The sequence below is a fragment of the Enoplosus armatus genome, chromosome 14 (assembly GCF_043641665.1).
Source record: "Enoplosus armatus isolate fEnoArm2 chromosome 14, fEnoArm2.hap1, whole genome shotgun sequence".
Lineage (NCBI taxonomy): Eukaryota > Metazoa > Chordata > Actinopteri > Centrarchiformes > Enoplosidae > Enoplosus > Enoplosus armatus.
In genome coordinates this window covers 20,566,051-20,594,026 of record NC_092193.1, presented here as the reverse complement: position 1 = coordinate 20,594,026, position 27,976 = coordinate 20,566,051, and the positions used below count along the sequence as shown (strand labels likewise).

At 42.7% G+C, this 27,976-nt stretch overlaps 1 protein-coding gene across 5 annotated transcripts; it reads right to left on the bottom strand.

Annotated features, from left to right (window-relative positions):
• Positions 1-27,725, bottom strand: LOC139297069 (solute carrier family 12 member 7-like). Of its 5 annotated transcripts, none has more exons than XM_070919652.1 (27): positions 26,946-27,725; positions 20,109-20,200; positions 19,145-19,276; positions 15,124-15,270; positions 13,593-13,647; positions 12,916-13,046; positions 12,687-12,817; positions 12,481-12,585; positions 12,051-12,262; positions 11,795-11,962; positions 11,008-11,106; positions 10,693-10,750; positions 10,287-10,461; positions 9,500-9,618; positions 9,274-9,372; positions 9,009-9,128; positions 8,726-8,830; positions 7,902-8,070; positions 6,940-7,135; positions 6,455-6,624; positions 5,635-5,766; positions 5,321-5,428; positions 4,808-4,909; positions 3,356-3,525; positions 2,903-2,917; positions 2,472-2,605; positions 1-1,374 (listed from the first exon to the last, which is right to left on the bottom strand). In XM_070919652.1, the coding sequence occupies exons 1-27, from the start codon at positions 27,097-27,099 to the stop codon at positions 1,283-1,285; spliced, it is 3,390 nt and encodes a 1,129-aa protein (XP_070775753.1). In that variant the 5' UTR covers positions 27,100-27,725; the 3' UTR covers positions 1-1,282. The 5 variants fall into 5 exon arrangements, with proteins under 5 accessions (XP_070775753.1, XP_070775754.1, XP_070775755.1 ...); XM_070919653.1 differs by having other exon boundaries at positions 20,109-20,197; XM_070919654.1 differs by lacking the exon at positions 4,808-4,909.
• Positions 27,726-27,976: the final 251 nt, after the last annotated feature.

The window sequence follows — 27,976 nt, the reverse complement described above, 5'->3', positions numbered from 1 at the left end:
TCCAATACCCGGAAACGAATCACAGGCCTTTAATTAAACACAACATTGATTATTGTTTTCAAATGAATTCAAACGACTGATGTTGTCCTTTTTCAGCAAAGCAGACTCTGGTGGCCGTGCGAATGACTGTCCTCTGCAGGTTGTGGAGGGTGTATAGGTGACTTTCACACAGAAGACATGAGGTTGTCCAGTTTATTACAGCTGGGGTCTTACTCTTGTTGTTCTGGACTTCATTTGTACGCGATAACACTCACCAGAGTACTTGCTGAGATCTGGGAATACCCTCGTATGAACCATGGCTGTGAAAATGGTTTTACTTTCCTAAACTTGGGGAAAGTTTAGGAAACTTGACTTGAAACTTGACTTGAAACTTGACTTGAAACTAAACTTGAAAGTTTACTTTCAAGGGGTGACAGATCAGCAGCAACCCTGTTTGTTTTTTAGATCTGGAGACCTCTTTGGTGGGATACATACGATGTAATTAAAGACCGCAGGCTTCCGTGTCCAAATACATCGACTCAACTCCTAAAATTTTAAAATCACAAAAGTTCCCCTTCTCTTCCTTTTTGACCTCGCTTGGCACACTAATGTTAGGAAAAACTGTTCAAGACAATCTATAGATTACAATCAATGCTGCCACGTCTGCCCTTTAAACTGGGCTGATAGGAGTCTTTGGCTTTAACTTCTGATACGGTGACACGAGGCAAACGTGATATTCTTTAAAACATAATGGCTTAAAAACGTGTTCAACTCATCACATGATTCCAGGGTCAGTGCTGTGTCGTATCAATGAAAAGTTAGCGTAAAAGTTAGCGTTCCTCGTTGAAACCAACGAGCTAGTTGCCAGCTACCAAGAAGCAATATACCATGTGAAATTGAAATGACAGCTCTTTCGGAAAACAGTTTATCTGAGGGAAGAACGTCTCCACAGTTGTCACCCCACAAGTGTATAAGGAGCCTCAGGAGGTGGGTGGTGTGGGGGGTGGGTGTGGAGAGCCCCCTGTGACCCCAGACAACACACTGAGCTCAGGCTGTGCTGCAGGTAGACTCCACCTGTCCAACCCAGCGACCATGGCCCTCCAAATCCTAAGTGGCACCGTTGCTTTTTTTCTCTCCTGACAGTGTGAGGGGGGGGGGGGGGGTGTGTGCTGTACTTCCACTGTCCAACATCTTTGTCCATGTTGCATCTCTAAGTCACACGTTCCTCTGTCGACCCCCGCTGCCATCTGGGGTCCCACTGTCCAACTATGTGTCCTTCCAAACAGTTAGGAACCTCGTGGTGCTAGGAGTAGATGGTAATGACCTCCCGACCTCCTCCACGAACCAGCAGGACACAGTCTAGGCGATCCATCAGGACCTCCAGGAACTCCATATCTGAGAGACACATTCTGGTTAAGGACATTACCGTACGTTAGAGCAACACACGCAGGCATTTCCAGATTTAGTTGTTTTGAAAACCTCAATTTTCTGGGTGTGGAGAATGCGTCTGTGTACTTGTGCTCTACTTGAGTATTTCCATTTGCTGTTATTTTAAACTGGAATAAACATACCGTGGCTAAAAGTACTGGGATCAGCCTATTGAACAAAAAACATCATGTGTCAGGTTTTAATTGGAGAATGTAGCTACAGCTAGATTATATTTTACAGTGTAGTAGTACTGCTCTTGATCCAAATACTTGTAATTGGAAGCCTTTGCCAAACACACAACACCTGAAGTGAAGTTTAATTTTAGCATTCATTTATTCACAACTAATCTAAATGGAATAGTTTGCCATTTTGGGAAACAAACTTATTCGCTTTCTTGCCAAAAGTTAGATGAGAAGATCGAAACTACTCGACATGTATCGTAAATATGAAGCTACGTACCAGCGACCGGTTAGGTAAAGTTGAATTGGAGAAAAAAAAGTGAATTGATAAGATGACTGCTGATATTGGCAAAAGACACAAGCGAGGCCTTCCTCATGACTGCTTGCTGCTTGGTTAGCTTAGCTTAGCTGTAAAAGCTGGGATCAGGGGAAACTGTTAGCCTGGCTCTTTCTAAAAGTGACAATATCTGCTAACTATTACCTTTAAAGCTCACTTATTAACATTGTTTGTCTTGTTTGTGTAATCCATACACAAGTGTAAATTCAAAGTCCTTTTTACGCTTCAGCTTTGTACGGATTCAACTAACGAGGTATAACGTCTCCATTGGTGACCTCTACAGGTGTTGGTAGGTGGGATTTGTTAAATTTGAACAGAGCCAGGCTAGCTGTTTCCCCCTAATTTCGACTCTTTATGCTAAGCTAAGCTAACCGCCTGGCAGAGTGGTATCAATTTTCTCACCTAACTCTCGGCAAGAAAGCGAATAAGTGTATTCCCCCAAAATGTTGAACTAATCCTTTAATGTGGCAACATTTCTTTGACTGACTGATTAAATGACTGAATGTCCTGTTGACTAAATGAACGACTGAAGAGCTGAAAAAGGATACAGTTCTCATCCCCTTTCTTGTTCCTGGGTGGGCCTGGCATGTTGAGCAAGACCAGCTGTGACTTCTGGGAATTCTTGACCACCACCTCGTTCAGCCTCACAGCTGTGTGCATCCTCCGCACGTTGGACTGGTTGCTGGACATTAATAAGAACATCGGTCAGCCTGCCATTCCTTGCAGAGGTATATTTCAGTATAACGCTCTAAATCAGCAGTCTCCAGGAAGCACAGTACGAGTTACTGGATATCGGATGATCTTGTGGGCAAACGCAGCACACGGACACGCGCAAGCCACCAAATTTGTCATCATGCACTCATGTAAACTGACACTGAAGGGATCCGCTTTCACACAAGCATGCCAACACAGATTATTCTTACGACATGCACAGAGAGACTTCAGGCACATGCAAACAAAAGCAGAAAAAGTGACTTACAGATTCTCCCACTCACTAGAGGAAAGGAGCATAAAACAACATTATCTATCATTAATGCAATAATAGCTACTTAAATGACTGTATTGTCTCAAGATCTTTGGTACATTTTTTTTTTTTTTTTTAGATGATCTAGATGCAGTAGGGGTCAGGTCTTGGCGCTCCTCTACCATCAAACAGTATTAACAAATTACATTACAAACCTGCAAGCCAATAGCAAAATGATATGAATGTACTTAAGGGCTCAACCCTTGAATAATACAGCAGGATGTGACCAAGTCAGTGCTGGAATTCCTAAGATGGAGCAATTCATTAGCCGTTCACAGCAAATAAAACTACAATTCTATCTCTAATAGTGCTTGTAGTGCAGTACAACAGCAGCATATATGAATACACAACAAAGATATAATAACAATAATGATGCAAGTACAATACATTCAGAACAAATCTACTTACGGTTTCATATTGAACATGTCTTTGACCCCCATGCCTTCCCTGTGCCTGTTCCTCTCGTTGACCAGTTTGTCTTTGGTCCACGTCATGTGGACACGATCTGGCGTGACACCTGCCGTGTTGACATTCATTGTAGAATGAGACGCCGTGTTTCGGTCGTGGATCAACTGGGCCTAGATGAAGGACAGGTCCGATGACAAAAAGGCAGTTTGGTCTTCAGCCGTGTTCTTTTCTAATTTTCGATTTCTATGAATAAAGCATTGGGTTTCCACTTTAATCCATTTTTCTAGTGAAGGCCTAACTCAGAACTCGCTCTGGTAGCAGGACAGAGCAATACGACTTCGCTACTTCCCTAAAAAATAAATTATTCAGATTCTGCATTTCTCTATTCTCTACTACGTATTTTAACTTACTGTTAGTAGAATTTAACCCCAAAGCAATATAGAGTTGCTTTACAGTGAGGATGGACGTGAAAATATGACCAGAAGAGGATGTGAAGACAAAGTATGTAGATGTAGTTATTTTTAGGGCAGGTTTATGATGATGATGATGATGATGATGATAGTACATGCAGGAGAAGAGTCAGAGACACACACCCGGTCTTTAGCAGTGGACGCAGTTAAACCTCCTGGTCCGTATATGTTTTTCAAGTTCTAATCCTGTCTCATCGTGTTAATGCCAAAAAAAAAATCTATTTGATATCAAAATCCCTCTCTTTTTCTCTTCCTGTAAAATATGAATAACTTTTGATGATCTTGAAGTCAGGACGTATACATAAATTCATCCAATCAAATGTAATTTGGGGCAACTAGCTAACCTTGCCATTCATATAGCACCACACTTGACCGCCGCAGCAGCTAACAGAGCAGTAGGAGGTGTGTGTTTGGATGTCACTTGGCAAAAGCCTTGTTTATATTCCCAAAGGAGCGAGATCATGCTCTAATTCATTAATCTCTCCCTCATCCTCCTGATCTAACAACACAAGTGAGGGAGGTGCGGGTGAAGAAGGCCAAGAGTCATCTACAAGTCCAGAACTCGCTAGAGCTCAGTATCTCGCCATATTCGCTAAACCACGCCCAATTTTTGAGCGATTCCATTCCCTTTCCAGTCTGTTAAGAACAACCCATGATCTTATTTCCCTGCAGAATTGGAGCGGATTGAAAACACTGTTGTGTGGATGTATGTAACTGGATTGAGTCTCGTGCAGACCTCTGCTACTGCTCAGTGAGGAATTTGTCTCCCTCTAGTGGCAACGTTTTTGTCTCTGCGTATCTGCCCAGTCAGAATCTCCAGTACAGTGAACGGAGGGACGACGGCAAACGCGGAGTTCAGCTTCTGGTGACAGCTCTGTCTAAAGCTTTGCAGTTGTTACGGCTGGATTATGTTAAGCGAGAAAGGGCGGCATGATAGATGGAGGGACCAATGGCATCATGGCTGCTTGGTTGCCGTGGCTACCTCATCCTCTGGTATGCACAGGGTGTTGAGGGAAGGGGCATCAGCGCCTGACGACTTCTTCCTCTTTATGGAGCCACGCGATACATCCGTGATGCTCTGAATCTGAGCCCGTCGTCCAATCACAAAGCCAGTTTGGGGGAAGAGTTCAAAGGTCAACAACAGCAGAACAGACCCCGAGGAGTGATGCTGCACCCTTTTCTTTGGGTAGAAGGTAGCTGCTTAAGTGTATTACAGCAGTCATTTATTTTTCATTATAGCATTTTCTGCCGTAAGCATTACACATTTTATTATTATTGATAACATATTTAAAATGGAATGTATTTTCTGCATTTTTAGTGTGTTTTTACATTGTTGTGGACAGTGCCTTCAGTCGAATTACTGAATCTAGATAGCACATCTTGCTATTGCTGGTTACACCACGTAACTGCTCATACACGTACACAATTTGTATTTAAACTGCACCAGAAAATGTCCTTTATAAAGATTGTGTAAATGACATGAGCAACACGGTACCTCTCGCTCCCTCTCCGTGCGGGACAGCTGCATCTGTTTAAGCATCTGAGACCTCTGTTCCATCATCAGCGTCTTCTCGTAGGTGAAGGCTGAGATGTCACTGTCATGCTGGAGGGACACACAGAATGTTTGCAATTTCAGATTCTCTCACGCTTGAACATAAAAATATATTCCTTTGACCTAATAGCTGTAGCTAATGTTCTCGTTTAGAGCAGTTTGAAGAGAACAGGCAGCCTTTGCCAGTGTCTTGCTCTCGGGGCAGGTAAGACACAGACTACCGACTGACTCACTGAATTGCAAAAAAAAAGTCTCACCATCTCTACCACCTCCACCTCTGCATCCAGGCGTAGATGGTAGAGAAATATCTGTAGGTCTTTCTTCATCTGGATGGAGTTGTCGTCCATCTGGGCCACCGTGAATATTCGCATTTTGCACTTCCTCCATACCTACAGAGATAGGAGATGCATCTGTTAAACACAGTTATAACCAGTTGAAGCCGAGAGCACTAAATACTACCCGTGCTCTTACCTTCAGAGGAATGTGAGCAAGAAACTCCGCCAAAGAGCAATTAAACCATCTCAATTTTTATTTTCCTTAAGTGGGAGTATTTCATGGCACAGACAGAAGCTGCTTTATAGAACAAGACGAGACAACAGCTCTTCAAATGCAAAGGGTGCCAAAAAGCCTTTAGAGTATGAGAGTGAAAGTGAAATAAATCTCGACTAACTTGTTTTAATTTAATCTTAATGTTCATTTTATTTGTTGAAAACACTAAAGACACAGTTGATTTGAAAAGGAGGCTGGGTCTAACCATGGTTCTATGTATTTGGCGGTTATAAAAAAGCAAATGGGTCTGTATTTTGTCATAAAACAATCTTAAAATATCAGGAACAAGTTGTGCCGAGTTCCATTCATACATACAGTAAAGTATGTTTAAAAAGATGACTATATTCATTCCATGTTTTGTGTCGTTTCTACATGATTGACTCTTTTCTTGCTTTTTAAAGTCTTATCTTATTCTTGATATTGAATATATACAGAGTCAAAATGGGATTCCTGATAATACTTTATAAACCTATGAAATAATCTAAAGGGAAAAGACAATTTAGATAACAAACACACACACAAACACACCTTGTGCTGACTAAGTAAAAATGGCAGCAGCATGAGCAGTCCGCCGTCGTGTACGATCCACCACACGTCAATGCGTCCCTCCTTCAGACGCTCCTGGTTACCGGGGAAACGGTCGATGTTCTTGGCAACCAGCAGGGCCTGGTGAGCTGCCGTCGTCTCTCTCACCGTTTCTGTCGAGAGAGACCGAAAGAGAGAGAGTCTTTCCCTTTTTCTCTTCATAGAGATAAAAGGATAAAAAAAAAAAATCCCTCTACTTGTTGCTGGATTGCCCGTAAAAGGCTGCAACTCCCTCATAATCCAACCAGTAAAGTTATTAGTAAGATCAGAGAAAAGCAGCTATCAGAAATATGCACCTTTGAAAATAAATTAAATGTGGATAAACATATGAAATTAATTATTACAAGGGTATAGATATCAACTGTTATGGGTGTGATTTTCTTGTCTGCTTTGATTTGATTTGGTCTCGCACTTCCTGTGCAGGTTACCTATGAAGTTCCTCCTCGCGGAGGAGTCCTGGGCTTGTTTCCAACCGACAGGCCAGGCCATCAGGACCGCGTTGTGTTTCATTCCTCCCAGTCCCGCTGACTGGATGAGCAGGGAGAACCCGTCCCGCAGGTTGGACGACACCACCACGTGGGAGAAGCCCTTCATCCGCTCTGCAACCATGGCTGCTTTCAAGTTCTGCAGGGGCCGGGTGGAGCAGGGAAAGAAAGTCGGGGGACGGAGGATGAAGGATAAGAGCTGTATCGCACGATGAGTGGTGCGCGGTGTTTTCGAGCTGCTGTCATTCACTGCTTGTGTAACATGTTGGCGGCCTCTTTTCTACTTGTAACTTGTATAAATGTGAATCAGGATAGATGTAAGGTTTAAGCTCAAACTCCTGGACTAGACTTCTACAGAAGTCTATGAACACACTCATACTCAAGTATGACCAATGATGGCGTGATGGTTTTTATTTTGTGGTGCGGGAGCTTACATAACAAACCATCCATCATTCCTAACTCCAAGCTGAATGTCACCCACTGGCACAATACTAGTCTGAAAAGTAGCCTAACTGCACAATGAAGAGAGAAAGAGAAAACCCCTCTATTGCCTCCTATAAGTAAAGCATCCTTGGGTCCCCTGAAATGTGCTATAATAATGCAATCTCCTGCACCTCATTGGATTGTTCACACGTATCATAACACATTGTCATGTGTAGGAATTTTTTTAAAAAATGTGGCAGGAGGGGTGAGGGACAAACATGTTTGCCTGAGGGCAACGGTATTGCAGTACAGGGGCAGTTAAAAACAACAAACAAACAGAAAACTCCAGGTATTGGCCAAGTCACTGAAAGTTTTTCATGATGTCTATGCTGGAATACACAGCAGACCTAGGGACCTGAACACTGGAAAACCACGCTGAGGCCTAAAACAGGCAGAGCAGACGACTGAACACATCGACAAACCTTCTCTCCGGTCTTGGCATCATTGCCCCGGGTCATGAAGGTTCCCTGCAGGACCGAGCAGACGATGGTCAGTCCCCTTCCTGCTTTGAGCTGCGTAGCGAAGGACAGGAGGCGAGGGTGTTTCACCGCCAGGTCCGAGTCCAGCTTACACAGCACCAACAGCTGAGGCCTGAAGAGAGAGACACAATGCAAATAGTAGAATACAAGCAAAAAAGAGATGGCAAAATTAGCATTAAGAATATAATATAAACGAGATATGAATCCCAAACACTTACATGTTAAGTAGATTATATGAGTGGAAATTATAGTACTTTTCATTATGGAAAAATAAGATATATTAAAGGGAAAGTGTGCCGATTTTACACATCAAAGTCTGCTTACATAATGTGAAAATGGTTGTATAGAGTCTTTTGTGGCTCCAGGGGGAGCTGTGTGAAGTCTGACAAATGTCCTCAAGTGATGTCACTTGAGTGAGCGTCGGTTGGAGCTGGAGACTACCATTGGTAAAATAAAAAAATACATATCTCTGGTTCTGCTGCATTGATTTTGATGCTTTTCTTTTAAACTGTGACAATGTTACAGTGCAATGCTGAGTGTATTTTAGATCTATTTTTGCCCTATTTGCCCCGAAACACACATTTTCTGATTAGTTTGGGCTACGTTTTGCATAGATTTCTGGAAACTATTGTTTTCAGTTTGATTTAAATGAAAAAGGCTTATAACACAAGGTAAAAAAAAAAAAAAAAGGTCCCACAAACAGTACTTTGTATGTCAATTTTCCTGGCCTCATTGTGATTAAAGCCAATTAAAACATGCACACTCACCTCCAGTTTTTGGTGTGTGGTGGTGCCTCCTCCAGCCTGATGAGAGCATAGCGTGCGGCGTTTAAGGACAGACCTCTGATCCCGTCTCCCCATTCCTTCACTGCCCTGCAACCCAAAGGTCCAAACATTAAAGTTTTACTTCTTTTCCAAATGTGTAAGACTAGACGCTCCAAATGATCTGATCCATACCAAAATCTGCCCTCCAGAATGCAAAAACAGTGCGAGTAAATCAAAGTTAATCAGCTTAGATTTGATGACCTTGACCTGAAACCCCCGGACTCACCCTCTGTACTCAATGTACTTGTAGATACAGCCGGCTATCACCATGGCAACCAGGGCATAGTACCAGGAGGAGATGAACATGAGGGAGAGACACAGACTCATCCCTAAGAAGGACAGGGTCCTACAGGACATATGGAACGTGTGGTTAATATCATTACAAATTTAAGGACTCAAATCTGTAGTTTTAATCAAGGCTTTGGAAGTGTACATCTTATTTTAAATTTTGCAGGATTTATTCACAGAGTTTAGTTGGAAGCTGCTCTTACCAGTGATAGAACTTGAAGCGAGGTCTCCAGTTGGGGGTACGGAGCAAAGTCTGAACAGCACAGGCCAGGTTAACAAACAGGTAGCACATGAGGAAAAACCTGAGCAGACACACAGACGGAGAAGACCAGTAAAGAGAGGAAGGGGATGTATTTGAATGCACATGAAGGCCAGTGGGAGCGAGAGCGGATCAGTTCTATGTATTTTCTACAAAGTCGAGCCACATACATGGAGAGGATGGGGGCCACAGCATCCAGAGAAGCGATGAGGATTCCTATCTCGCAGATCCCAACTGTCAGCAACAGAGCCCAGGTGGGCTCACCGTTAGCCTTCCCATGACCAAAGACCTGAGAAAGACAGGAACAGAGAGAGGCGGTCCGAGACAGCACTCCATTACAGGGCAGAAACGTAAAAAGCACAAATAGAAACACGTCTTGTCATCGAGGTCAAACAGTACAGTAGCTGCCAGATACAGTTCCCTATGTCTACATTTGATATAACATATGAAGCATTATGTAAAATGTGTCCTTACTTCAGCATTGATTGTAAAATGGATCAATTATTTCAGTCATGTGTCATTACAAGCCGTCATTAGCATAATTGACGCCCCTAAAATTGCCATGTAAGGCTGCCTCCTCGGCTCTGTTCGCGGGTAAGTTTCACTCACAAAAATGTTACAAAAGAGTAAAAAAAAGAACCTCTAAATATGTGCTCGGGATGAAGAACTGTAAGTCAGTTTTGTTTTAGTTCATTTCAGTATCTTATTTAAACTCAAATGTTCCTTCCCTCGTGGAGAGAGAGAGAGAGGCAGACTGTCTGTACATGGCACACTGGTACGACCGGTCTATCTCATGCAAAAGCTTGATCACACTAAACTGGCCCGGTCCAAGTCCTGTGCTAATTTAATCCTATGATACACAACAGTGGAATGAGGCATGTGAAGAAGCTGAAAAGACCCATTCAAGAGCAAATAACACAAACCAACTGTCATTTTTGCGTTTTGTCTGACACTGACCTGTAAGAAGGGGATGATGCCGTCCCGGGCGATGGCCTGCAACAGCCGGGGCGCGCCGGTGAGGCTCTGAAGCCCCGCTCCACAGCAGGAGAAAAACGAGCCTATCACAATCACCCAGGGCGACGGCCAGGCCAGAATACCAATTACGGGGTTCTTCTTTACTGAGTACCCAAGCCTGAAACAGCCACAGGCATGCAGACAGTTAACTAGGTGTGCTGAGTGTATACATTATTACAACTACCGAGCTGCTGCGACCAAACAGTCTGTTTTCTGGCTCATTGTGTGAATAACTGACTATACAATGACTCAATGTGTATTTTTACATTTTGTATACCCTATATACTCGATCAGTTGTTCTCTCTACAGCGTTTTCGATGAGTAGGAAGTCAATTAAAAACACACTTACTTGTCTCTCAGCACCACGCCTTCAATACAGGCTCCAAACAGAACCACACAGGAGATGTCTGACCACGAAGTTAAGACGGAAACACCTGCACTGTGTATTTAGGTTGCAGTAAACGTCCTGATCTGTGACATTACAATGCAAATGAACCAAAATAGAACTAGCAAAATTAGTCTTGCTGCTCTCTGCCATCAACTGACACACCTCCTGCACATGCACATGCTCGCGTGTGTCACATTTAGAAATTGGTTTATATAGTACCACTGTGTCTATACTGCGTCAGCTCAGAAGACACTCGGAAAAGAGTCTGGAGGATACAGATGAAAGAGGTGGTGAGAATGGCCATTATGGTTCCTATTGGGATGGACCTCTGGGCATCTCTAAGATCACCAGACCTATTGGAGCCAGCCATTATACCTGCAATAACACACACACACACACACACACACACACTCATAAAAGTTAGAGTCAATGATGGAGGAAGTATAAGTAAAAGTATCAATACCATAGTGTGAAAGTCCTGAATTTAAACTCAGTATTTAAAGCAAAATGTAATTCATCTTTTTTTTTTTATCACCTATGCTTTAACATTTAAGCAGCATTTTAGTATTAAGAGAATCTGATTTGAACTATTCTCCATGATATGATATCATATTGTGTGCTGTGAGTTCTTTCTGTAAAATAAGTGGAAAAAAAACAACAACAAAAAAAAAAACCCATCTGACAGTCAAGTTTATGGACATGAATCAAGATTATTTCAACCTGTTTCACCTTATTTTTTGGAAAACTCATTAAACTAGTTGACTTCTACCGAAACAGAGATGTGCAATAGCAGATTCATTTCACTTGTTTTAAGACTGAATCTGATCAAGATTAGGTTAAGTAACCCAGGCTGTCAGATAAATGTAGTGGCGGGGACTACTCAAGTAAAGTACAAGTACCTCAAAATTGTACTTAAGTACAGGACTCGAGTAAATGTAGTTAGCTTCTTTCCACCACAGGTTAGAGTAACTCAAATAATATCTTATACTACACTTATTGCATATGATCTCAGACTCCTAAAATGCTAATATTTGCTTTGAATTTGACGGAGCGAATCGTCTACCTGTGACTGAGGGGAAGTATATTCCCACCAGCAGAGTGAAGTAGGTGGAGATGTCATTGAAGAGGTAGGGCTTGTAAATGTCTTTGAGCGTGTCCTGGGCTTCCACTGACGGCTGGCTTTTCTTCTCTACAAACATCCCAGCTGGACCGTAGTCACCCCACAGGTTGTCTGACAGAGAAAAGCATCATCATCATCATCATCATCAGCTGGATGAACATCGGGGGTTCATTCTGTGGGGCAACTCCTCACTTCTCACCTTTGATGGCTCCGCTCAGGAGCCCAGGTATGGCCTGTATCTCCGTCAGGTTGTTTAAGGTGAAGTATTCGTCGCAGGTGGCGTTGGGGTATTTACTGTCACAGAAGATGCCCCACAGCTCGGTGGTCACGGTGCTGTTCTTCACCACCTTGGTCTTTGCGCACGTTTCAAACGCTTCGTTCTTCAGAGAGCGGTTTCCCAACAGACAGACGCTGTGGAGGAGAAGGAAAGGTGTAGCGGAGTTAGACGGAAGCTGCTGCATCTGCTGCGATAGGTGGACCTCTCGGAGTTCTCTGAGAGGCGCATGGCAACCTCGTCTGTACCCGCGCCACTGGAGGGGTTCAACGCTGCATCTTGTTGATAGGAATATTTGAGTTTCGAAAAAACACGTCAATGCTAAATGGGAATTGGCTACTTAGCTGTAACTCACTTAAACTCTGGGGGCTCGATCACCGTCCTGATGACTCCTGCATAAGTGGCCATGATGGAGAGAACCACACAGGCCAGAAACACCAGAGCCAGTTTGTTCACATACCTGCAGAGAGAGGGGGGGGATGTATGTGAGTCTGTGTGCGGGCGTGTGTGTGTGTGTGTGTGTGTGTGTGTGTGTGTTTGTGTTTGTGTTAGGATACTTACTTCACCCCTACAAACACTACCAGCGCCATCAGCACCAGGCAGCCGGTACCGTAGACGCGCATGTTGTTGAGCGTTGAGACACTTTGGCCTCCACTGTTGCTGAACACCGTTGCCGTTGGAACAATGTACGTCTGGCGGTGGAGGGAGCGGGAGAAAAGAGAGTGAAAGCACACGTTAACATGCAGCAGAGGTGACGCCGATGTGGCTGACCGTCAGTGCGGTAACGTACCAGCAGGATCTCTATGGTGCCCAGTATGTACATGGATCCAGCGAAGGTGGTTCCGAGGTAGAAACAGAGACCCACCGCTCCTCCAAACTCTGGACCCAGTGATCTGGAGATCATGTAGTACGAGCCACCGGCTTTTGAGAAATGAAATCCTGGTTAGACTTTTACCACTTTTCAAAATCCTCTTTTTGATAGTAGTTTGACCGTTATTACACATCATAACCAGGTGAAATTAGCAAACGATTAACAACCAAAAAAGCATTTTGTGTAACAGATATATATTTTCATCTGCTCTCCTATCTTGTTAATCATCTCACAACCCCCCCAGGGTGAAAACACAACCATGTAACTACCACACTATTTTCCCTCTAATTACTTCAGCAGGTTTTTTTTTTAAAGAAATTACATAAAATGAGGAATCGCCAATTATCTTTAACATTTTGTTCACCACAGAAATGCTGTTGAACAAAGGGTGAAGTGTATTCATTCTTATTTATCTTTTGCAGTGTCTTTGTTGGGCCATAACACAATCACCATGCTATACCCACATAAGGCCGCTGGTCGGTTATAAATCACTTCGCCAGGTCCTCCAAACTCTGCCAGTCATGAATGAAAACGCTACACTGCAAGTCGCTGCATTTAAATATTGAAAGTGGAATAGAAAACATTTCACAGTGTACCTGGGACTACTCCATTGGTTGCTATGGCGCTCATTGATATGGCCGTGAGCAAGGTCTGCATGGAGGGAGAGATATCAGACAGACGTTAAGTTCTGGATGGAAGAAAAGAGAGGTGATTCACATGATATGCTGCAATTTCACACTGCCAGTGTTTTAATCGAGTGTGCACTCATTAGTGTGCAGGTCTGCGTGTCTTTTGAAATGTTTTGAGCGCAGATACTTGAGGTTCAGTGCTGACACCAGAGGGAGGAGGACATGTCGTACAGAGAAAAACAAAAAAGGCAAATTAAGTTACGATCAGTCAGCACAGTCAGCAATTCCCATGCAAGTCCGTATTCTCCCAAACAGGAAAGAGGAGGTTACGACTGTAGACCTGAAACGGTTTTGTCCTTTGAGAAAAAGCTTCGGGCCCCAGGAGTCTATGTATTGTCATTTTAAATGATTTATTATTTCAAACTGTGTTCCAGTGCCTTTATTAGTAATTAGATATCCAGCTAACTCTGACCACACCACATCCCAGTCACAGTCACCTATAGGAGACCTGAATCCTCTCCCCACGATTCGAGTCCTCACTCAGAGACTCTGATGGGCGCTCTGCAGAATCTGGTTGATAACGAAAATCCTTTTAGACACCTACACCTACAGCAGTCCTCCTTCCTCCAATTTGGGAGTTTAGACGGGAGCTATCTGATCAAAGTAAGCAAGTAATTAAATAAAGCTTTATTTATATAACACTTTTCACAATCGGGGTTTCATTGTGCTTTATAGTGACATAAAAAAAAGCGATAAAAAGCAGTTGAATACGTATTTAAATCAAAGATAAACTGTTCACAGAATAAGAACAAATGAGAGCATATAGAGGCATCAATAAAAGAATAAATAGGCGTTAATGCATCACAGAATAAGCTTACACAACAAGGAATATCACCAGATATTAGATGCCACTAGGATACCCGGAGCTATTGATGCATTTTAGGCATAAGATGTACAATTTGATACAATTTAGTTTCAGACGGGGGTATATATTGGAGGAGGAGCGCCCTGTGTGCAGATTGTTCACACCACATCACATGAGCGTGGAGCAATTAAGTTCAAACTTTTCAAACAGTCGGCCCTCTGTTCGGCCATGAGGAGCCGCTGACGTACGAACTGCGGTTGTAAATAAGTTCAATTTTCCGCTTGTTTTGAGGACTCTCCCCTGAGCTCAGGCATGGGGATCGCTGCCGTTAATCAACACGCCATAAATCCAGAGGAGGGTGTATCGATTGGCCTCCAATTTGTCGGCCATGCCGTAAATCTCAGACTCCATCTCAGACATGTCATTGCTCCGTTCAGGCATTCATGGAATGATGAAGAATGGCCAAGAGGGGCTCGTGCTTTCCTTCATTCACAGTACCATTGATGCCACTAGTCCCATTTTTGATGAAAACTGAATTTCTTTTTTTTCTTCCAAACTGTACTTGTTACACTCTTGACACCACATTTCGCCACTCACAGTCAGCAGGAAGTCAGCATATTGAGTTGTACTCACACAGATGCAGCACATGGAGACGATGGCAAAGGATCCCAGGATCCCTGCTGTACCGACGATCCAGGTGAGGCGCAGAAAGAGGATCACACCCAGGATGTTCTGCATGCAGGGCAGGTAAACGCCAATGAAGGTTCCCATTTGGGGCACCTGGGGATGGACACGCGCACCAGCACACATGCACACAGGTGAGAATCTACAAGTCAGACCTCTACTATGGCATGTTTTTTTTGACGATGACACAAAGTACATGAGCAGAGGAAGGACGGCAAGCGGCCGACGCCCCCTGATTGGAACCGGTTAGAGGTTCAGTTAGAACGCAAAGGCGTGCACCAGACCGCTAGACTGCCAGGACGCGTAGAATGCAGCCCTCAGGAAAGTAAATAAGACCTCTTGTGTGAAATCTTTGGATTCCTTGTATTTAGTGTGTTTATCATATTTAATATGTCAAAAGTAGCAACATGAAACAATTTAAAGCTGCTGTGAACGCTAACTTGCATTTCCATTTCATTTTACAGACCATATGTAGTGGAAGTGTCTTATTTAGCACATTGGCTTCAATGAGAGAAGGAAGCGTTTTTTGTTTTTTTTATAAACTGCTCTGTGAGAACTTCTTTCAGACTGTTTAAGATCTCCTCCTGACATGTTTTACCATATTTAGAAATACTTATTAACTTGTGTATTGCATGTTTATTCCACAAACAAAGTTCACCTGGTAAAAAAAAAAAAAAAATCTATACCCTCCTCCCTCATTGAAAGAGCAAAAATTCCACATACAAATATTGCCCTTTTTAAAAGTTTAACTGCTGGACGTCTTCTTGTCCGTTCTCAAATTACCACAGTCAAAATCAGCCGGTACGCCCACGTCTTAAACCTCCAGAATGTTAAATCTCCAAAGATCCACTCTGAGCATCTCTGAAGCATCTTGCACACAGTGGGAAAAAAATCAAGTTGGATATTTTATCGTATTTCCAAAAGCAAAAGAAGTACACCAAAAAAAGAGAAAAAAGGCCAGGTCCTCCTGCAGGATATTCACTTAAAATACTGTCCAAAGTAACATCATCGTGCTTAAGCCCAGTCTTCGCTAACATCGTCCCTGTCTTTTACAATATTTACAGTGTGCATCACACTGCACAAACACGAACATATATACCTTCACTGCTTCCCTCCCCAAGAAAAACAAGCGTACGTACCATTTTTCGAGTTACTTTGTCCTGCGCTTTCTCCACCGCACTCAGCTGTCTGCCTAAATGCTGCGAAGTGCCTGATGTTGATTTCCAGATGTCCCACATCTTCCCTCTTGCGTGTTACTCTGTCTTTCTCTCTAGTCTGTTTTTCTCCCCCACCCCCCCCCCCCCTCACTCTCTCTGCATTGTCTGCCTTGTTCTTTTTTAAGTCTCAACCCAGATCTCCGTCTGCGCACTCTTGAAGGCAAAAAACAAACAAAACACAGCTATCATTCAGGGGGCGGGTTTCAGTGAAACATCATCAATGCTTCTACACAAAGCTGCAGTCCAAGGTCCTGCTGTGTTACACCCAGAGACTCTGGGCGTTCAGAGTCAACCAAGGAAGCAAGCATTGTTGTAATTGGAGCATATTCTCAATGAACTGACTCATTTAAATCATACTGTCTGCAGCATGTATGTAGTTATAGAGTGATGTGGCTATTGAGAGCTATGAGGTTCAGGCCGGCTTTTGCAAAGCTCTCTGACACTGATGCCACATTCATTCCCACACACGACAGAATTTACAGACCAGGTGGTATTTTTAAATTACACACAGCTCACTCGGAATCCTTACATTCCCTATAAACGTTTGCATCATCATCCCTCACTGGGAAAAAAAAAGAAAAGAAAAAGGAAACAGCCTTATGTGAATATGAACATGCCGCTGCCGACACTATCAGCAGCCGGCGAGCCAGCTGGCACAAAAGGGGAAGGAAACACATCCACTCTCCACCTCCAGCTGGCGCTCAAACACAACCTCCCACACCACAGACAATAGTTCTCATCTCTGTGAGGGCTGAGGGGAAGTTTACCGGCCGTAGGAGAGGTTCACAGCTGTGCTTTGTATTTGAGCTTTCTGACCACGACCTTAAAGGCTCATTCCGGTGTTTTTAAACCTGGGCCCTATTTTCTTTTCTTTTCTTTTACAAATCTTGGGGTCTAAATGACTCATAGTTATCAAAGGTTTTGGAATTGGTCCAGTAGATCGCGTAAACCAGAAACAGAAGAAAACACCAGAATTACCCTTTAACATGAATGTTAATGTGATTTCAGGGCTTTTTCCCATGCCAAGCAGGCTATTTACACACACACACACACACACACACCAGGCTAAGCACAAAAGAGATGTGATTGATCTTGTGACTTTGCTCAAAAGGTTGATAAGGACTACAGTTAACAAGACGCTATCAAAGAAACAACACTGGGTTGTTTGAAAAACGATGATGTGCGAGCAACGCTACTGTTCTTACGGTCCCGCAGAAGGTGTTATGTCATCAATCAGTTCACGCATGTTTGCTTTAACTAGTAATGTGTTCTGCATTCATTGGTCGTTAGTTGTTTTTTTTGTTCTTTTTAATGGGCCGTCCACTCCGCTTCCTGAAGGATCCTCAGTTGTGTCACATGAACCTCAAGTGATTCAATATGGATAGTTTTGAAAGGTCAGAATATCTTATCTCTCACTATCGCCCTCTGTCCTCCCCTTTCTCTTGCGATCTGACCCACTTCCACTTCCTCTGAGCTCTCTTTTTGCTCCATTTAGCACACCTTTCACATGGCACTTGTGCAGCAGCCCAATGGTGTCATCAAAGAAACTGGAAAACTAAACTTCAAGATGTGTCCAGTGTTGGACACGGCCATGCATTGACCACCTATGGTCTCAGAAAAAAATGGGAATGCTGCTTTAAGTGTAGTTTCAGACGCAGGTTTGAGGGAAATTGTTGGGTTTTTTTGTGCTGAATTCAAACATGTGCACACGAACAGAAAAGTAATGGGCAACAATTTTGAAAATCAAAAATGTGGGACTAATGTAACTTATCTGATTGCGTTCTGTCTCCTAAAATCGTGGGTCTATGCATTAAAAAGGGCTGCATTGCCTACACTGTTGATCTGTTGTGAATGTAAATCAAAGCCAGCACTTTATGTGTATGTCTGTTGGCATGCAGAGCCAAACACACACAAACAACATGTGTCGCTTTCTGACTACACAAGCATTGCGTAATTCAGGGTAAACGAAATAATCATAAAGGCCCAAATCCCAAAGCTTATTTGCCATACAGCAATGACGCAGGACCCAAATCTGGACCATAAAGATGGCCCATTGAGATATTCTTGAGCCCCTCGTAGTAAGTACTCGCTGTATGTCTTTTGTACTACAGGCGATAAGACTTGAAAATCTACAAATTAGTTCAGAATAAATCTCATAAGATGAAAGGCTTTTAGAAATGGCACGTCTCTTTCTCACAACACAATACAGTCCATTCTTTAGATGCTTTATCTCCTCGTGATACCATCAAAGGTCAAAGCCTACAGTAAACTGTATTTAAACTGCATTTAAAGGAATGGAATAACAACGGTTAGACACTGCCATTTATTATCTGTCATGCTTCTTTCTTTTTTTTTCTCCAAAGATTCCAGAAAAATGGATTAGATAACCAATAACAAATTGTGGATTTCATAAAGACATCTGTTCCAATGCGGTGTTGATGTAAACGAAGATAATGAACCAAGTGTGGAAAATGAAATTGACTCACGACTAGGACTAGGAAACTGCTTTTGGGGTCATGCATTAAACAATGGCCGTGTTGTTTTAAGTACCGGTGAGACACATTTAAAGGCTTATCGGATGCCAACACACTGCGCAGTTGGCACTTACGTACACTAAAGATTCCACTGCCAATGCTTTCTATGCTGAAGTGTCCCTTAGATGCAGCAAATATGCTGGCTGCTATCCCTGCTGAATATCATCAATCACTATCAAAATTTCCACCGGCTCAAAAACAAAAAGAGGTACCACGTACCACGACAGCGACCCTCCTGACCCCATCCTCGTTCTCGGCCTCCTCATGCTCACGGACACCCTGGGTCAGGTTGGTGTAGTTGGCCAGCTTGTTGAGAAGGGATGATACCATCGGGTTGCTGTCCATTTCCTCCTGCAGAGAGGAATGCATGAGAAAATGAAAGCGTGCGCACTGCGTTCCATCAGCAAGTTTAATACACGCGTTGGAAGCTGTCAGTAATCTGCAGTTCTGCTGCTAGCAGGTGCACGTGCACTTTTAATGCTTATTACCAGGCTTTCAACCAGAACCAAGGGGCATGACCACATCGCTCCCGTTTTAGCCTCTGAACACTGGCTCCCAGTATTTTTCAAATTCCTTTTAAGATCTTACTGATCACGTTTAAGGCTCTTCATGACTTTGGTCTTTGCTATATTTCTCACCTCTTAGTACCATATGAGCCTGTGAGAGTCTCAGCTTAAAAACAACCTTTGCAGGCTCTGGAAAATACTTTGACATACTTTTTTTTTTTTTTTACATACTTTACATCCTGATTTTATCTGTCTGTTTATTTGTCTTCTATTTTCTCATTGTATTTATTACAGGAATTGATTTTATCTGTTTTATAATACATTCTAATGTTTTTATAATGTATTGATTTCAATTGGCTGCCTTGTGTGAAGTACCCTGTAACTCGGTTTTATCAATAAATATTTGTATTGTCATCATTACTATCATAATCTGCATCTTTCCATCTGGTTTGGATCGTACGCCTGTGTCAGCAACTTAATATAATAATAATAATAATAATAATGTACCTGTTATTAGTTATCAATAAATGTTATGTCACAGAATATAATGACATAATCTTCCTGTACCGTAGATCACATGCAACATGAATTTGTTTTAAATATATCAGCTCAGTGGACAATACAGGTTTTTTTTTTTTTACGTGTGCATGTGAACAGGAACATTGTTTTTGTCTTACCTCAAACAGGGCCATGTTCTGGCCTTCATAATAGTGTTCTCTGTCATTGTCTGAGTTGATGAATAAACTGGACTCTCTCGGACTTTCGCCTCCTAGTGGGATACACAGGAAAACACACACACACACACACTGTAAGATGCACACAGTTGATAGAGCGGCAAGAGAAGATAGGCAGCAGGATCACCAGGTACTGTTCATGTGTAGCGGTAGTATTGGTAACAGCTGTAGCAGCACCATATTAGTAGCAGTGATGTACGATAGTTGTAGTCCTAGTGTGGTAGCACTTAGTTAGCGTAGTGGTAGTGGACAGGACTGGTTCAAACACACCTGCCGTCGTATTTGTCCTTATATTAGCATACATATTTTGATCTTTTACAGAATATTGACCATAAGGAACCTGGATAATATTAGCAACATGATCACAACCAATGATGGTGTTTTGACTATAGGTTTACTATGCAGCTTTGTAACAATTACATCTTGTCATCGGGGAGGGTCCTTGTGAATAAATGGGGCTGCTAATTTGAAAATTCATATGGGTGCTGTAAAAAAAAAACAAAAAAAAAAAACAAACATTTAACATTTAACTCATTTATCTGATTTAGGATGTTTTGTTTTTTTGCCCGCCTAAAAGCAGCACGAGGTATGGGACCAGTGAACCATCCAACATCTGGCTACACCTGTATCAGCCCGAGAGGCTGTATAGAGTCAGAGCCCTCCATACTCCAAACCACCTTTTCAAGAGTTGTGTCTTTGTGATAATAGTTGTGCAATACTCAATCAGGGTCAAAAGTTTCCGTTTTTTGTTGACAATTTAAGGCTCTGCCCACAGTTTCGCCTTTTGCTACAATCAGCTTTTGTACACCCTTGAAAAGACAAAGCGGCATAGAGTAACTTCAAGATGTGCCCTTCGAGCTGCTTCTGCCTCTTGCCCCTGGTTGTCATGCAGCGGTCTCAGTTTATTAGGTTTGGCACGTTATCACACTAGATCACACTGTCGTCTCTCTTGTCTTGAAGAACCCAAGGCCTAACAGTGGTTCAGAGATCACTGAAGAGCAATTAATGAGAAGAGTGTGCTGTGGATGCACATGAGATGGTGAGGACTGTAACAAAATACAGCAATGCAATGATGAGCTGGGAAGATTATTTGAGTATGACGGCTGGGTTATTTTTTCTTACATTCATACCCACAGCGGGCTCTGAGCCAGAACCTCAGTCCTTTAAACGCATGGGGTCTCTCAATCAAAACAATACCAAAAGAATTTTGATGACGTTGTGAAATAGTGCGGGATCATGGGAGTTTGTTGTCTTCATTGTTAAACATCTACCACAGAGGGCTGCAAGGATGACATATTTTTGTAGGCCAACCCGAAAGTTAGCGCCCTGGTTCCCTCCACAAAAAGCCACTGGGATTTTTTACATTGGATTTTGGATTATTGCAGAAAATAAACTCAGTGGCAAACAAACGTTTATGATACACGTTTTGTTCAGCAGGATAATTAAGACCACTTTTGTCATTTTTGATACCACAGCCGCATGACTTCAACGCCACCACCACTAAGCTTCACTTATAAGGGAATAAAGAGATATATAGATATATACGCAGATAGGTACAGAGTATAAACACAACGAGGCTGTAAAGGCGGATTACTGAGTAGATGAGTTTACGTGTTCGGTGTGAATTTGATGTCCCCAACGTGTCACAGATAGTTTGTGATATGATGTAAGTACATTTAATCTTAAAGAGCGAGCTACTGTATGTCTGATCACAGTGTTTCGGAACGTTTGTCAACAAAATGTTTATATGAACATGTGGCTAAACAACATATTGGTAATGCAATAGAAAGAAGCAATTTCACAATGTCATATTTCATAACTCACATGGTAGCTGTTACACTCAGGGGTAGCGAATACCCTTGGAGCACCTTTGAATGTTCACCTCAGTGGTGTAAAGCCACCAGGAGGCAGGATGGGGTGTGAAAACAACGAAAACGTAGTAATTATACACAAGCTAACTTGCTAGTAATAGATGGTTAAACACTGTGGTGCATCATAGGCTGACTAAAGGGCTGAAGGTCTCACACACTCACGTACACGCATAACATTTCACAACAATGGACATGTGCATACAGGCGCGCACAGACACACACACACACACACACATACATATGCTGTAGGAAGGTAGAGATTTGCCTCTATTTCATCTATTTTTCTGTTTTATGGTCTTGAGGATTTTCTGTCCAATTTGAAGACCTGACAGTTAGTCATGCACACTCACGCACCGCTGATATGATGTGTCACACATACACACTTAAAACACTCAGAAAGCAGCCCTGAGTGACTCGGCAGATTTGGTGGCATGATGGCACACAGTAAATATCTTTTGGTTGTGCTGTGTCGGTCTGTCTGTCTCCCTCCTCTTAGCAGAAGGACAGTAAAGTGCACACACAGCTGCGTCCTTCAGCACAGTCCCTTTTAACAACGCCACAGTATTGCTGAGCTGTCTGTTGGACTCTGGAGTAACACCCAGATATGCATTACTGCGTGCGTGTGGACGTCGTTGAACATTCATTTGCTAATGCAAATGTTGACCTTCATAACGAACTGCTTTCTTTATCTAACTTTTTCCCTCGCACTCTCACACAGCTCTTTCATTTGCTGACACAAAATCCAAAATGTTGAAAAGCGTCCCGTGCAGTAATCATGTGAACCAGCAGATGTCCATATTTCTTAATGTACAACAGCAGGATGTCCTCGAGGCCCAGTTCATCAAGTACATCACAATATGTACAATACGGAAATGTACAACATGCTGCTAAATGACACAACAAACACACGTCGATACAGGGTGCTAAGATTAATTTGACCGATGTGTGAATTATCACTGATTGTTGTGACTCTGCAGATTGATCCTATTTGATCAGGTGGCAGATAGACATCTTTCTGCCCGCATGAAGTGATGAATTTAACTTGACAGTAATATTGTCGTTATCATTTTGAATGATCAGTGTAGTGGAGTGGAGTCTCAGTTGCACAATGGGTCTAATAGAAATAACGGAATTAAGTCAAAGGTTATAGAGTTAATGTACCCTGTGTGACCAACCCACAACCCTAACATTACACAAGTGACAATCCAACAATACAAAAGTCACAGGGGACTAAAATGAACTTCCTTGGGAATCGCTGCACAGGAGGTATTTTTAACCAGGATGGCAGCCTCTGGGAAACAATGCTACATATGATTAACATCCTTTTTCCGCACGACATTTCCTACAAGTGCCTGGAAGGACATGATGATCAAGGAATGAAACTGACGGTCCTTAACAAACACAATCAAGACTTTTACCCAGACTTTTGTAAGTTTATCTCAGTGAGCGCCTTGTCTAATACGGTCAGAAAGCTATCCTGGCCCTGAATGTGTGTGTGTGTGCTAAGGTGGTTATGCTGTACTCTTCAGCCATTTCAACAGAGGCAGAAATGACTACATAATTAATATTCAATTTCACTCTCCAGTCACTATGAATTAGGTCTCTGGGGACTTTAAACAAAGACTTAACTGAACAGTTCACCATTTTGGGAACGGGAGCCAAGCTCCATCAACGCTCGCAAAATCTGCCTACCAGCACCTCCAAGTCCGTTTCCATTGGACAGAGCTGAGAGAGAGAGCTGTTTCCCCCCTTAATCTAGCCTCTTATGTTGGTCTTCACACAGTTTTTCCAAATGTTTAAATGAATATTTGAACTCAGCTGAAGTTCAGCCTAACAAATGTTAATGTATTTAGAAGCCAGGGCAAAGAATGACTCTTCTACAGCTGTCACAGTCCAAGACCACCACCTTCAAATCTTTGACTTTAATTGAAATCTATAAATTAATAGATAAATATATAAATAAAGTGTAACATTTCAAGCAGAAAGTGGAGCGATACGAAACATGATACCAGTCATAAGATACTGCTTCGGAAAATGATGGCAGTGAGATGTTATTGTTGACACTGATGGCATCTTGTCTAATCAGCACTGTGTGTGTGTGTGTGTGTGTGTGTGTGTGTGTGTGTGTGTGTGTGTGTGTACGAGGAGGAGTGTCCTTATGAGCTCTGCATGTTCTGTGACTTCTGTCTTTACAATGACATAAACACATCCACGACCAACTGGTTCGTCTTTCTCTGGCGAAGATAAAGATAAATTAAAGCTGTCCTGCATTTTCCTACTTTTTGAGCAATACTGTAACAGGACAGGTTGTAAAATACCTGCAACTAAGATTGCTGTGTGGCAATGTGGTAAAAATCCTTTCCCTTCACAAAAGCCAGGATAGAGTTACCACACAAATCATCATTCAGCTAAACAATCCCAGATACCGACACACTGAGATCAGAACAACCCAACAACTCATACTGATACAAGTTTAGAGATAACCTCAGGGAGGGCTGTTTCAACACAAAATGGACCGTAGCTTCCTGCTTAACAGGAATTGCCTTGTTCATGCATGTTGCTGTAAAATGTGAAGCCACTTGGTCATTTTGTAAAAGTGAATCACTGATTTACTGCTTGTTAATACTTGACTAGTCGGATCTGTCATTTCTCACCTCTTTTCTATCCTTGTATTTCTCTGTTTCTCCTGTATTTCTTGCAAAGTGGCTGGACTGCTTACTTTAATCTGCTCTTTGGACATGGCTACCTTAAACCTGAAAGCTGCGCTAATCAGCATTTTTATGTTAACAGTAGATCAAATGAGTTTGTGTAATGTGAAAGGGGTTACTCATAGTGACAAAATGATCACCCAACTCTGCAGGCTCCCTCAAATCCACGGTGCCTTTTAGCGTCTTTCAGCTCATTGTTTTGGTTTTTCCGGCACTCTCAGAGATATATGTCGAATAGTGAAATAATTCACATATTACCAGTGTAAAATGTTTTGGAGGCATTTGTTTCTGTAAGATGTGTTGCGCGATTGCATTTTGATTAGTAATTAAAAGTGTTCTACCCATATAAGACTCCTCTGCATCAATAAACACACAGACAGAAGAGCATCACAAAGTTGTCAGCTGGAGGCTGGTGGAAAACTAGAATTACCGCCCTGCAGTTGTATGCCTCCGCCAAATAGTCGAGTTGCAGTTTACATCCAGACTATATGTGTAGATAGATAATATATGTAATGAATACTTGGAATGAATTTAATAAAACGGTGTAAAGTGTATGTACACAATGACCTTTGACCTTTGAGTCAAAAGTCACCTATTCAGTGTCCAGCCAACTGTGAAATATGGTCTCAACCTGTCAATGTCATCACTTCGTTGTTGTATCCCGTTGAACATCTGTGTGAAATTTTGTCATAATTACCACATCAGTTCTAGTCAAGGTCATTTTCAGTGTCACCAATTCATTGTCCTGTGAAATATGGTCATCAATTCTTGAGTTATGACCAAAAGCATGTTTTGTGAGGTCACAGTGACTTTAGTCAAACTGTAATCAGTTCATTCCTGTGTCCATGCGGACATTTGTGCCAAATTTGAAGAAATTCCCTCAAGGAAGAGAAATAACGTGTTCACGAGAATGGGCTGGACGGACGGAAAACAAAACGCCTCTGGCCATGGCTATCGCTGGTGCGGAGGCATAAAAACTCTGCAACGCTGACTAACGGGAAGAATCTGCTCTCCAACTCGAACACCTCGTCCCTCGTTGCGTTTCCACTTCCCTATAGTTTCGCATCTCTCGTTTATGTTCATATCTCTTGGTACAACTGTTGGTACTGTAGGAAAAGTGCCGTATTGATCCCACATATTATGGTGGATTATACTGCAGAATACAAGGGCAAATCATCAAGACAAAAGGGTAGAGAGCACCTGACCAAACGAGCTCCAGAACCTGGACCTGGAGAGCGGAGCTGAGTGAGCAGTTGTTTCAACAAAAAAGATGCCCGTCAGCAACAACTTGAGGCAGAGAAAAAGTCTCACGCTGAACAGGTGAGAGAGGGGGGTATAACACACACCACTGAATGATCAGTTTGTGTTTGGTATTCCTTACAATTGAGGGAAAAGGCTCTACCGACAGGACAGTCGTGTCAGTGACATTGCAAAACGCCGATGATTCATCAGTAAATCTCAATTTACTGCTCACCGGAGTGAATGTATGTTATATAGGAAGAAGTGAATGAATGAAAGAAGGAGGTGCTTTGGTGTGCGGCACTATATTTTACTTCCCCATAGCACAAAATGACCAGAACACGACTGCAAGGGTTCAACAGAATTTGGATTGATACCAGTGTTTTACAAAAGTTCTTCCCACGAGGTGCTAACTTTAAGGAGCACATATTTTAACATATTGAGTTGAATTGGATGAATTACTTTAGTCTAAATGTAAATGTGACTTGTGGACAGACACCAAGCAAAACAGAGATACATGTAATTCCTATATGATGGTCTGTAAATAATCAACATTAAACCTTAATGACTCGCTGTCGCTGTAGATTATGTTCTTTTAAAATAGACATACATCAAAAAGGCAACAACAACAACAACAACAACAACAACACCACACAGTCCCACCTTCCTACTACACCAGTCAAGCTGCGCTGCAAGTCCTGGCTAGCTGAACAGCGTCACACGTAAACACACACAGAATGTGCCTGCCATAACATGTATCTGACTGTTTGTGTCAGCATGCTTTGCACATGTTCAATTATACAATGACGCACACAGTTTATCAAACTTAAACATTTGGACACCTATCCTTCGCCCAGTGCATGCTGGGATAGGCTCCAGCTCCCTCATGACCGCAACCTCCTTAAAGGCATGAGCGTGTCTACAAGTCAAAGAAGAGGTTTTGTCTCGCACCGTATTCCTACCTGAGTGGGGTCCCTCTAAGTTGTCCTCTTCCTCTTGCTCCCCAAATATTTTGCCCAAACTGACAGGTTTGCTGCCTCCAGCTGCAGACGCGCCGCTGCTGCCGCCGCCACCCTCCTCATCCTCTACTGGCACCACAGTGAAGTTGGTGGGCATCTTGGCTCTTCAGTTATCAAGTATGAAGAGGTGTCCAGGGACGACAGCCAGGAAGGCACTAGCTGTTGAACTTTCACCCCCACAGGGAAGACAAAAAACATAAAAAATCTAAAGGAAGTCAAGTAGAAGACATGGAGACGTGGTGAAGACAGCCAGGGATTCAGTTTAAATACAACATGGCACTCTTTTGGTTCCTTTCCCTTTGTAGTGTGATCCAGTGTCCTCTAAACCCAGGGTGAGAGTGCTGCCTCCTGCACATGAGGTAGGCCAAAGTCCTGCAGTGTATCTCTTCACTCTCTCCTTGTTCCTTTCCCTCCCTTTCCTCCCCCACTGCTCCAAGACTATTGCCCCATGTGACCCTCTATTTACCATATGAACAGAGAGGGAGTCCATACATGGAGAACTGCGGCTCCTCCCATTACTCTGACCGCCCCCTTCTCTCACTCACACCTTTGTAATGCCTAAGGGTAGGGAAACAAACTCCAAAGTATCTGTGAAAGTATCCAAAGTATCTACAAAATCCACTTTGACTGGAAAAATAACAACTGGCTCATACAAGGACAGTCGAAACACAAACTCTCTTCTTATCTGTTCTCCTTTTTCTTTTTTTTTTGGCCGTGCTTCAGTTTCCTCTTCTCTCTTCAGACTGGTAGTCTCCGTCTCTGGCTTCCTCCAGGTACACAAAATGGGTGTTTCCTTTCCCACAGTGCATTATGGGTAGCGGTGAAGTGCGTATGTTCAGCACAGAACGGCACCACACTCTGAGCCAGAAAAGGAAACACCTTGAAAGCCTTGGACACTTAACTTTTCCTGTTACTGTTTTCAGTTTTGTGGGAATGATCATTTTATTGTCACGCAACGTTTTCTTGTTCCTTTC

Bases quoted from the DNA above. Each gene is read 5' to 3' on its own strand.
- LOC139297069 (XM_070919652.1), bottom strand. From the start codon at position 27,099: ATGCCCACCAACTTCACTGTGGTGCCAGTAGAGGATGAGGAGGGTGGC. The intron at 19,277-20,108 runs GTAAGACAAAAA...TCCTCTCTGCAG, and splicing joins AGAACATGGCCCTGTTTGAG to GAGGAAATGGACAGCAACCC. The intron at 10,751-11,007 runs GTATCCTCCAGA...CTTCGTGGTCAG, and splicing joins TCTCACCACCTCTTTCATCT to ACATCTCCTGTGTGGTTCTG.